This window comes from Haliotis rufescens, unplaced genomic scaffold (genome assembly GCF_023055435.1).
Source record: "Haliotis rufescens isolate VD_foot unplaced genomic scaffold, xgHalRufe1.0.p SCAF_2, whole genome shotgun sequence".
Lineage (NCBI taxonomy): Eukaryota > Metazoa > Mollusca > Gastropoda > Lepetellida > Haliotidae > Haliotis > Haliotis rufescens.
Window position 1 is genome coordinate 8,285,525 of NW_025963890.1, and position 12,418 is coordinate 8,297,942.

General features: G+C 40.2%; 1 protein-coding gene across 3 annotated transcripts in view; it reads left to right on the forward strand.

The window, feature by feature from the left end:
- The window catches only part of LOC124111085 (acetylcholinesterase-like), a 69,265-nt gene that overhangs the window by 33,602 nt on the left and 23,245 nt on the right, over positions 1 to 12,418 (forward strand). For 2 of the 3 annotated variants that reach the window (XM_048399578.1, XM_048399579.1), the window contains exons 2-4: positions 4,704 to 4,865; positions 10,541 to 10,691; positions 12,017 to 12,202. In XM_048399578.1, the coding sequence (XP_048255535.1) occupies positions 4,704 to 4,865; positions 10,541 to 10,691; positions 12,017 to 12,202 (499 nt within the window). Of the gene's footprint in view, positions 1 to 4,703; positions 4,866 to 10,540; positions 10,692 to 12,016; positions 12,203 to 12,418 lie in introns of those variants that run through there. The other variant, XM_048399580.1, reaches the window with a different exon arrangement.

Sequence of the window (12,418 nt, forward strand, 5' to 3'; positions counted from 1 at the left end):
AAACACATGCTCATGATATTGTTGTGGTCTTACTGTGGACTCTACTTTATGCAGAGATTTCTTTTGAATAAGGAAAGGGTTTTGTCGCTTTTATATATTTCCACAATGTAATCTGCATACTGACATGCTGTTGCAAGCGTTTGAAACGCAATTCCATGACAACAAACAATGTGCCAGTTTTGGGTATAATATAAGTGTCGATGAAATGAGGATCGGGTGTTTTGAAGGTTCGACCTAGCTAATTTTGTGTTATCGTATCCCGACTGCATGGATCATGCTATCATACTTCATGCTGTCATACCCGTGACGATCCGGGGTACAATAGGTCTTAAGCAACCCAGGCTTGCCGTAAAAGGCGACTATGCTTGTCGTATAAGGCGACTAACGGGATCGGGTGGTCAGACTCGCTGACTTGGTTGATGCATGTCATCGTTTCCCAATTGCGTAGATCGATACTCATAATGTCAATCACTGGATTGTCTGGTCCAGACTCGGTTATTTACAGACCGCCGTCATATTGCTGTAATACTGCTGATTGCGGCGTTAAACAACAAACAAACAAACAAATAACATTCAACCTTCTGACTTGCATGTAACAGACCTAATCCTTACCTGGCTATAACTGGATTATATCCGAATCTGGATGAATCAGACATCAATATGTAATTTATGTAATGTCTAACTGTTATGTCTTACATATATGTAGTACGCTCTCATTTGTACATCGCCATGATAGTGATGACATGGATTATTTCTGACTGCAGCGTAATATTACAGTTGCTATGATATGAGCCAAGGAAGAAGAACTTCAAGCGGTGATCAAGCGGTCCTAAAGTTTCCATTGTGGTTCATTGTGATGACTTGAGCCATTACTTCTGTAATTAATTTACCTGGACCAGACACTATTATCTTATAGGCTTTCGTGCTATGATGTATGGTGACTGCGGCGTCTATCAACTTTCACTCACTCATGACATTACGCTCTCTAAATAACACACCAAGTCATTGTAGGGACATTTTTAATTGATGTTTATTTCACACATGTAAACCACCGTTACTGGGTTAAATACTCTCGAAGCAGCGTTAAAGAGTATTCACCAACAACCGCACCATCTTTCATCATAAACTAGCAGTATCCAGGACATGTGTAAGGCTGTAAGAGTTCGTAATGATTTCTAGGTCTCATTTCGATTGCCATTTCTCGGGAAAATGCAGCGACATGATGGTAATTGATTTCCTTGGCATGCTCATTGCACTTGACAAGTAGTTAATAGCATGTTCGTTTCAGCCTGTGTCAGTGGGGCAGTAATCAGATCCACACTGGCTAACCTGGCATGGGCGAGTCTGGGAGCCATACATTTTCTATCCATTGCAGCATGCATGATAAGATTCGTTACAAGTGTGTGCCTGATTTCAAGAGGATGTCGGCATCGTATAAACGTGGTTAGCGTAAATTTGATAAAACCATGGAGTCAGGGCACTCGAGTTGGAAACGGCCGTGTACAAAACAACCTGTTGCTGCGGAAGAAGAAACTGATTATTGTAGGCTGTCTAAAGCTTGGGATTTTGTTTGACATACTTGCACAGATTCTGTTTGACTTTGAAAAGAACTTTAGCGATGTATTTATTAACATGCTGGTATCTTGAGGGTTTGATGGATGCTTCAGTTATATTTCACGTTTTATCACTTATTTAGCTGACACACTGAGGATCTACTTCAGGACGAAGGTTAGAGTCAATCATCAGCGGATCTAGGCACCAATAAAGGACGCATCTCTGCGCAACGAACTATTGTGTCTTAAAGTTGTTTCCAAAGTTGTTTGATTAAGGTTACAGCATTCAATGCCCCGGTAAAGTTTAAAAAAAACTTTTATGGTAGACATGTGGATGACATTTCCCAATTTTGACGCCTTAGTGACAAAAATGATGTCTGATGCAATTCCCTATTTTGACTTTCACCATATGCCCCCGTGTTTTTTCATGTGCACAATTAGTTTGCCTTTGCATGTGTTTGTGACGGGTGCCACCGCTGGGGCAGGATACGCTCATCTTTTCGCGAACACCCGGTATCATCACTATTTGATAGTGATTTATGAACACTTGCTTATGATATGGTCGGAATCGTACAATCGACACTGCGTTTGGGAGAGATTACTGATGAATATGGAAGGGGTTTTGTCGGTGTTATTTATTTAGAATACTGAGCCACTAGTGCCTCCATTAACCTAGTTATCACAGGCGCCAACGAGCAATGAAAAAATAACGGGGCCGTAAGATGATTAAACTACTTCCTTTGTTCCATGTACGTATGAGAGAAAAAAACTATTAAGATAGAAGAGCGTATACTAACCTAAATGATGTATACTTTCAACAATCGGGCGGTCGGTTAGCCTAGTGGTTAAAGCGTTCGCTAGTCACGCCGAAGACCCGGGTTCGATCCCCGATATGGGTACAATGTGTGAAGGCATTTCTGGTGTCCCCTTCTGTGATATTGCTGGAATATTGCTAAAAGCGGCGTAAAACCTCACTCACTTCAACATGTCATGACCTGTAACCTTAATCTTGTTTCCAGCTATCCAGCTATCTCTTTCTTGGATAGTGAGGAGTGTATTTATAGATCTCCATAAAAGACGGTGTTAGGATGTGTTTGTGTGAACGACATTATCATGTTTGGACTTTATGAAGGCAAATGGTGGAGTGTGTCACCCATTTTAATGCGTTCAGAATACTCGTTCACATTTATACTCCCCTCTTATCAACCTATTTCAGTTTTCAGATAAAATCAACTGCATTTAATTACCCTTGCCTTTTGCTAAGCTCACAAGTGGGAGCGAGCGAACGAGCGAACGAGCGAGTTGGGTTTAACGCCGTTTTTTAGAGTATTCCAGTTATATCACGGCGTGTCAGCTTGATGTGGGAGGAAAGCCCAAATTATGCAGGTCTCAGACGTTTACCACTTCGGTGCTGACCTCACAAGTGGGAAAGAACAAGTGACTGATATATTGTGGTATTGAATTATATAATTACATACATGTTCTAAATGTAGCGCATCGATGCTCATGATGTCAATCACGGGATTGTCTGGTCCAGATTATTTACAGGCCACCGGCATATAGCGGGAATATTGCTGAGTACGGCGTTAAACAACAAACAAAAAAACAAAAAGGCATATGATCATATGTTCTGATGAAGTAATGACTGAACACATGTCAAAAATATTATACGACCAATCATTTAAATATACGGCGATATTTAGAGAAACCGATTTACGCAGTGCCGAACTGTAGACAGACATACAAACAGATTGTACCGGAGTGTAGACAGATAGAATCACCCAAGCTTATAACGATGTCTATCACCGCCCTACTCAAGACTGCTACTTCAGTTATGCGGGCATCTCAGCTGATCTGCAAAGGCGTGTGTGTTTTTGTAAGCCTGTACTTTACTTTGTAAGCCTCTACTCTGTTCACAGTGTAAGTAATTTAATCCGCTTATATGAAGTCATTGCGAGATGACAGCTGCTGACCGAATTACTTTCACTGAGAATGTACGTGGTCGTCCCTGATGCAGTGCTTATCTTATGACAGTAGACAACGTACTTCATTCAATCTCCGGGAGTTCTCTTCCCTATGCATGCCGAAGCATTCAAGGCCAAGGTGATGATTGATGGAGTAAAGACAGAGGAAACATCTCCCATTCCCAAGATATTTGATGACGAATAATCTAATTAAGGAAGAACCACAACGTGTTCTCAGATTGCCTTCTTGGGTTGGTTGGTTTGTTGTTTAACGCCACACTCGGCAAATAATTATATGTAAATAATTGAGTCTGGACCAGACAATCCAGTGAATGAAATCATAAGCATCGATCTACGCAACTGGGATCGATGACATGCATCATCAAACAAGTCAGCGAGCCTGACCACCCGATCCCGTTAGTCGACTTTTACGGCAAGCATGGGTTGCTGAAGACCTATTCTACCCTTGATCTTCACGGGTCTAAATATAAGTGTGTTTATAGTGTGCGATATGTCTGTCTGTACCCAACAAGTCTTTGAGAGGCGTTTAGAACATGATTGATTGATTGATTGAATACAATATTGACCTTGGAGAAGCGTCTCGTCTGACAATGGGGGAACGGTTATCTGAGCATGAGTGGAACACCCTGGAACTTCTTGAAATAGTGTATCTCCATGTATATTGTGTGCTTCATGTTCGAAAACTACTTCCTGAAGGAAAGGGTAGTTACAAAACCTTGGACATTTCTTGCCACAATTGATTATAAAATTCGTTATATAAGTGCGTTGGGTTTTACGCCACTTGTAGCAATGTTCATACAAACAGACAGAACACATGGGATAGAAATCTCCATATTGGGATCGATCCAGGGCCATCGATGTGATTGCAGGTGTCTTAACAATGAGGCTGTTCCATCGCCCTTAAATACCCTTGAAACGATAACTTTTGACATCAGTGTACAAATACGTTCATATTTCATAAATTTGATTTTTATACACATAATTGTCGATACGCCGTGCACAAAAATAGAGGAGACAGACAAAGATGAACAAATACACAAGCAGTAAACAAAGACAGAAATGGTATTTCAATATTGAAAACAAAACACAAATCATCACTGCCAGAATTGAATATTGACAATTCATGAAACAATCGACTATAGATTTGTCTTTCTTTTATTAACAGAACCCCGAAGAACCCAAGTCGTGGGAGGGAATTCTTAACGCCACGGTCAAGCCTCCAGCGTGCCCCCAAACAGGATCGGAATGGTCTTACGTTCACATGCACGTCCCTGGATACACCGACAGCGACGAAGACTGCCTCTACATCAACATCTACGTACCACAGGTGCGTGCGACGTCATACCTTAACGAAAACAATCAAGAACAGTTCTAACAGTTTAACATTCGTTAGTCAAATATTCCTCCTGAAGTACACCTGGACAAATCTTTACAGCAATTTTGTTGTTGTTTTTATTCACATCGCGGTCAGCAATATAGCAGATAGTAAATACTTCTAGAGTCAGAGTGATGTGAGGTTGAATGGGGTTTAGCGTTGCGTTCATGATTGTTGCACTTATTTAGCGACGTGCATGCATGCGTGCGTGCGTGCGTGCGTATGTGTGTGTGTGTGTGTGTGTGTGTGTGTGTGTGTGTGTGTGTGATTGTACTAGTCCGGTCTTATGCCGACTTTACTGTGCTAGCCCACTGAGATACCATGCTTCAGTTAAACATGAATACCCTACTCAGACACAGTACACTGACCCCGAGACCGCCGCCATATGGCTATAATATTGCTGAGTGCGGCGTTAAACAACAAACAAAGAAACAAAGCTTATCATATGGTCGGAATCGTAGTTTGGCTTTGAACAGAGATTTCGTATAATTATGGAAATAATATGTCACTTTTGTTTCCACTGAGAATAGTTTTGTGAGCTTTCTTATGGTCACTGTCTGTGAATGAATTTAGGTGGTATGTACAAAAGTACCACTAATAGAAGCACCAACCAAGCTCTTCGCACGAGAAGAGCTTCATTATCCCCCCTATTGAACAGTATTTCACAGTTTGCAATCTAATGATTGTTTGATTGGTTCTGCTGCAGTTTTTAAAAAATGTTCTATCCAAGTCATGTTTTATGGATCAAGTTGGACTGACGGAGGGGTTCGTTTCCGGAGCAGAAGTAAAATCTATTGAATATTTACCCACAAAATGTTTGCTTTTGAAAGTTAGATGTTTTTTTTTCATTTCCATGGAAACAAGTGAGACTACTTCCGGATTCTATTTCAAAGCCGTTCAATACCTCTTTCCGAAACATTGCACTGGGCTGGGGATATGCCATCTCCTAATGACTGCTGTTGATATAAATAGGATAAGGAGATTTTACGTCAGAAAAACCTGGAGACTTCATTTGTCTGAATGTCTTGTACACGACTAGAAGGTTCAGTTATACGTCTTCATTCGGGGAACGATCGTGGCTTGTAATTTACATATTTGAGTCTGGTCATTTTTCGCTGGCGAGTTTTAGGTAGTAGTTTTGATATCAGTTCCATGTTTGAATAGGACACCAAATACTGTGGTCGGGAAGTCAAATAAGTGACTGTGCTGGCAAACCCAAGAACATAACCCGGATTCGAACCCACAATCATAGGTTTCTAGCGTGCCCAAGGGACGCAACTGTGCACAGCGAATCGCGGCGCCTTAGACGACTGTGCCACTCGTGCCCCCGGGAAGTCAAATAAGAGACGTCATTAAAACAATGACGACTCAATGTGAATTAAAACTATAATCGCGCAAACACGGCTTCCCGGCCAGGGCATGCTTACCCTTTTCGCGAACACCTGGTGTCATCACTGTTTCAGTGACCCATTCATATAATTTTCACCGCTACATTGCCCTTTACACCAAATGGAATCTGTTTCGTCGGATAATCGCGACTGGTTATGCTCTGGTGTTTTATATTTATTAGTTTGTAAAAGGTTTGCCAATCTATCTGACAAACTTGTTTTTGTTATTGACAGTTGCTGTTTCAGCCGAGCGGTGAAAGCCTATGACATGAATGCCTTCGGGCTTTCCTCCCCATTCAGCAGACGGGGCGTGATATAATTGAAATACAGTTACAGACCGCGTGACCCCCAAGACACTAACTCACGCAAGACACATCAGAGTAGCTCGGTGCCTTTTTGATACGTATTTAGGCAGGAAGTACGCATTACCTAAACATTTGCAATTTAAAACTGCTATTGTGTCCAGTGGTTAAAACCACGCTGCAAAATCGGTTTTGATTCCCTACATGGGTACAATGTGTGAAACCTATATTTAGTGTTCTCCACCGCGATTTTGCTGGACTATTGCTAAAAGCGGCATACTCACTCACTCCAACAGCTATACGTCTCCATGGGAACAAATTGGGAAACGCGAATCCATGGATACAGTGTCCCTTGCTACTTGCTAGTGGGACCCGTGAAGATCCGGGGTAGAATAGGTCTTCAGCAGCCCATGCTTGCCGTAAGAGGTTACTATGCTTGTAGTAAGAGGCGACTAACGGGATCGGGTGGTCAGGCTCGCTAAGTTGGTTGATGCATCCCAATTACGTGGATCGATGCACATGACGTCAAACATTGGAATGTCTGATCTAGACTCGATTATTTACAGACCGCCTTCATACAGCTGGAATATTGCTGATTGGGGCGTTAAACAACAAACAGACTGTAATGGGAAAATGAAATAACATTTGAAAACAAAATTGAATTTGAAATCTGGAAGTTTTTTATACTAAAGCCTATGAGGTCCATCGTGTCAGTCCAGTTGAAACAAGTGCACCTAATACCTTCAAAGTAAATGAAATGATTTATTAGTTAAAGCTCTTCTTAATGCATCACAGTATGATAAAAACATCACCGCGACTAATTTTGCCTTTGAGCATGTGTTACACAATATCCTTTTGTTGGGATTATGATTTTCACTTTTCAAACAGGAAGCAATCCCACGATAGAGCTTGTATTATGTGCATAAAGCCACGCAACGCCAACCTGAACTTTGGTTTATTGGCATTAACATTCGTCCGCCGAATGAGGTCGCGGTAGACTCTTTGATTCAGTTTACCAGGGTTAAGGGCGTGAAATTATATCAACACTTCCACTGTGCACACGGCTAACCAATGCATTACAAATCAGTAAAACAGCATGGGCTCCAAGGTTACAATAATTGCTCCGGAAAAACCAATGAACAGCTCACTAAAACCTTTCGGCAATAACGCCATAGCTGAAACGAACTTGAAGCAAAGACGATCAATTACGTAAGATTGTTATCATTGACGTGAAGATAGCTTTCACGTCGTTTACGTAACCATCGACCCATCTTTGTAAATGAGACTATCAAAGAGGAACTAGCACTTAATTAAAGACACTCGACAGCCAGAAATAACTTGCTAACTACCTGTCACTTGAAAATGGAATTTGTCTTCTTCAGCGCCCGAGTGCCTCGCCCTGCCAAGAACACACGCTGCCCTTATAGAGGGTGTTCAATGCTTCGGGCAAGTTAGGATGTTTCAACTGGGTCGAGACCAGTCTTTCCCAATGAAATGACAAAGTCAGCCGATGGTTCCAATAGTGGTTTTTTCTAAGTTTGGTTTCAATTTGAAGGAATATTTATCTATGGAATTGATTTTGGGTAGAGTGAAATAAGAGCGAGAAAACCGTTTCCATGGGTTAAGCCCAGATGGTTAATTGCCAAATTTGGCCTACATATGCCTGTAGGTCTTCCATACTAGAAACAATAGCTCCACAAACAGACCAGAATTGACCGATTGTGTGGTTTATTTCAGTTAGGGTTGTTAGATTCGGGTTGTTAACGTCATCTCGCGGACACCCACGCCATTACTCATTACAAGAATTAATACATACGTGTCAACGGGTTCAATTGAAATGATATTGCGGTTAGTCAAGGTGTGTTGGATGTGACAGCTTTCATTATAGCATTTCAGTGCGTATAGGACAAAATAGCACGCGAATGCGGTTTATGCCAAAGTCTGATACTGCCTAAACTGACGGGTTTTCTATACCAGAACTGAAATGAACCTTATTACAGCCAGGCGACATTAGAGGTACAGCATTGATACATCAACATATACATGACTATATACAAATATACAATATATTCCAACATATTTACCGAGCCGTGGATTCAGTTAATAAAGATAAAGGAAAGGAATACAGGAATAATTTTCTAAGAGTTCTCATCTTTTACCATTAAAAAGCAAATTCATTTTGTACATATTTAGTGAAATGTAAAAATATTTTCTAATTTGCTGTTTTCTCTCATTTTGAAATAGTGGTCAGATAAATAGATAGTGGAACTCATCACCTAAATCAAATGATTTAGAAAATGGACATTATATTTGCTCTAAAGGTGTTTTTTTCCATCTTCAAGTTTCAATTGGGAGAATGTGATTGGAGGTTCTAAATTTAAATAAGTCTCGACAAGTATTTACTTTCATATTTATGTAATTTTCGAAATTCAGGGATTCAATTTTAACCATGGCTCCTACCAAAATCAATTTACCATTTGTCGTTACATCTTCGATGCAATGTATGCAACTAATTTATCGTAATACCATATTACCATTTGCAGTAATTCTCCAACGAGTTCCTCTAACATTTGATTCTGCGCTACATTTACTGCCATCTGTATATTTTCGTTTAATGTTCTGAAATGCCAAAACATATTCAGGGCAAACAATAGCATCTCAGAGTGACTTCACTGTACCGAAGAAAACTCTTTTTGTGATTCAGATATTCTGCTTAGATTTCATTCCTGTTCAGTAACTTGTGTTGGTCATTATCGTTCAACGATACATGCATTCGTTATGTCGGACAACTCTGTATGATGGATCGTTCTGTTCCTTCTGATCAATAATCGGCACATATCTCAGATGTCTCTGATACTATCAAGAAACTCCGGTAACAAGGATTTACACGAACTGATAGGGACAGATATTTGATTCCGATGAACTATCTTTGATCTGCTGCTATATTTGTATCCCATTTGTTGCTCCACCAGTTCTTTTGACAGTGACCTATAGCACAGGTCTGTGTTTAAAAATATGTCGGTCTTAGATCATAGACTGACTGATGATGCCGGACGAGTGTACCAGAAATAAGTCTGTCAATGTTCTGTCGATGAAATGATCCTTGAAGGTGCGAGATCAGAGTTTCGTTAACAGGTGAATCTCGCAGTATAGAACTGCGTCGAAGTTTGATGTGTCGAATTTTCGAATGTTTTGCAACTGATTTGACCACTTACTTTGGAATGGCGTCGACAATATGTTATCGGTGTATATAACACTCCGATAACTTTAAATTCTTCTTGGGTCACGTGCAGTTTACAACAATGGTGTTCAACCGTATTTCATTTTTATGATATATTAATGAAAGAGCTAGTTTGAAAATATGGCTGTCGGTTAAAATGGATTCATCAACCATGACTTCACCAATAATCTATCTCTATTCAAGTTAAAGGCGACGTTGCGCGATGAAGCGACGACCCAGTTTATAAGATAAATGAACTGTTGTAATGCTTGATTCTCGGTTGTGTGGGTTTAAATGTAATGTCGGCATGACCAATGGATGTTAATTGCAAACGCATGTTGAAAATACATTATTGACTACAGACAAAATGAAACCTTCAATATCAGCCTTACTTCTTAAAGGTTTTCATGTAGAATTGAACAAACATCATTTTCTTTGATATCCATGATACAATTCCATCAGATTATAACGGGTAATGTACATATATATACGTCTTTTTGTTACACACACACACACACACACACACACACACACACACACACACAGAGAGATATATATAGATATATATATATCTGTTAGTGTGTGTGTGTGTGTGTGTGTGTGTGTGTGTAACAAAAAGACGTCTAGCCTTGGCAATTAACGTTGCCTTAATTGTTAGGACTTATCTACCTCTATCCTTGTACGTACATGATGCTATCTTTCGACTTAATCTTCAAGACAGGTGGCGCTGACAGCAAGATGGCGGTCCTCGTGCACATTCATGGTGGTTCAAATGAAGTCGGCATGGGAACGATGTTCGATGGAGACATTTTAGCAGCTCTTGGAGAAATTATTGTTATTACTTTTAATTACAGACTCGGGCCATTCGGTAAGTTGATGTAATGCACCCTAAAACACATTCAAAAATATTTCATTCAGATCCTAAAATGTGTTCAAGTGGATGATATGCTGCAAGGATTTTTGAAAACACAATTGTGTCTCCTTTGTCTCCAAACATACGTAAGATGTCTAAAAAAAGTTTGTATTAATGTGAAACTAAATAAGGAAACTCTGAAGAAATCATATTAGAATTACCTTGTTGTTAGATGTTCACTCACTCACTCACTCTTTGTGCGTTAATTAAAAGCGAACATTTGTTGTCAACACGTCAGTCAAGCATATGGTTGAACACAGCTGTGTGACGATTCCGAAATAGGTCTTCGGTACCTCATGCTTGCAATAGCCGACTAGAATTAGGATAGGGTGGTCTGATTGCGTATCATCCTACCCTGATGTGAAACGTTTCTCATGCTTTCAGTCATTGCGTTGCCTGGTCTGTACTCTATGATTTAGAACCTATGATGATTTTGGTTAATATTACCGACTGTGGCGTTAAACAGTATTCACTCACTCAGTAAGCTATTGGCTTACTTCATAGAATTCAGTGACGATCTGAATTTAAAGGAACTTTGAGTCCGGTTACTCCATTTCTGGAGACTGTCCTTGGCCACATTGTGTGGCAACCAGGACAATACTGTTGACATTAGTCATGTTTCAACGTTATCCCTGATGATCATATCAAAGGATACTTATGAACAGTGCTTTTTCAACCGTGACGATGATTGCCAGTGTCCCTAACCCGCTCATAGTTTATAAGAAGTTTGTTTTATGAGTGAATTTCTCAAGGACACTTCCGACACGTCACTCTATTTCCAGCATTCGAGTGATCGATTAACTCTTGAGTACGTTCAGACGAGCATTCGAATATGGTAATTCCTAACGTTTAAATCCCTACATGGAAGTAAAGCCAAAGACACACGTTGAGTGAGTGAGAGAGTGTACAGCCGCTTTCAATAGTATAGAAGGTATGTCAGCTTGATGTTGGGTAAAGCCCAAAGTGATACAGGTCTTATATGAATCAGACGTTTCGAGAAAGCCCAAAAGCACAGGATTAGGGTTGACGAATCAAGAAACATAATCACCGTGGAATCAATTTGAATACGATGGAAATAACTACATTACATTCTTACAATGTGCATTCTCGAAACGGTTGTGCATCTCATGCCTTACCGGAAGCAGCCTTCGCGAGTGACGATCAGTACACAGTTTACCCTAAGGACGTTTCCAAGTCAAGTTGGTGTGATATAACCTGCCGGTCCAGACAATCTATGTTTATAGTACTTGTCTCCATGGATGTACTTGTTATTGTTGCAGGGTTTCTGAGCGGCGAACGACCAGAGTTCCCGGGCAACTATGGGCTTATGGATCAGACTGCAGCGCTGAAGTGGGTAGCCAAAAATATTCATTTTTTTGGAGGTGACCCCAACAAGGTCACAGTTGAAGGTCACAGTGCAGGAGGAGGAAATGTCGGTTTCCACATCGTGTCACCTCATTCGAAAGGTACATCGCTCAGCGATATATAAACGTTTTAAGTATTACTGTTTAATGTTTTTCTAATGATGAAGAAACCGACAAAAAATATTAGATTGCGCCCCATTACCTAAACAATGATTCCTAAACAATAAGTTAAGTTTGATTTATTGTTTGATTTTAGTTTGCAGCTATTTTTCAGTTTCTCAATCTGAATACTCCACATGACAAATATCTATCAATATC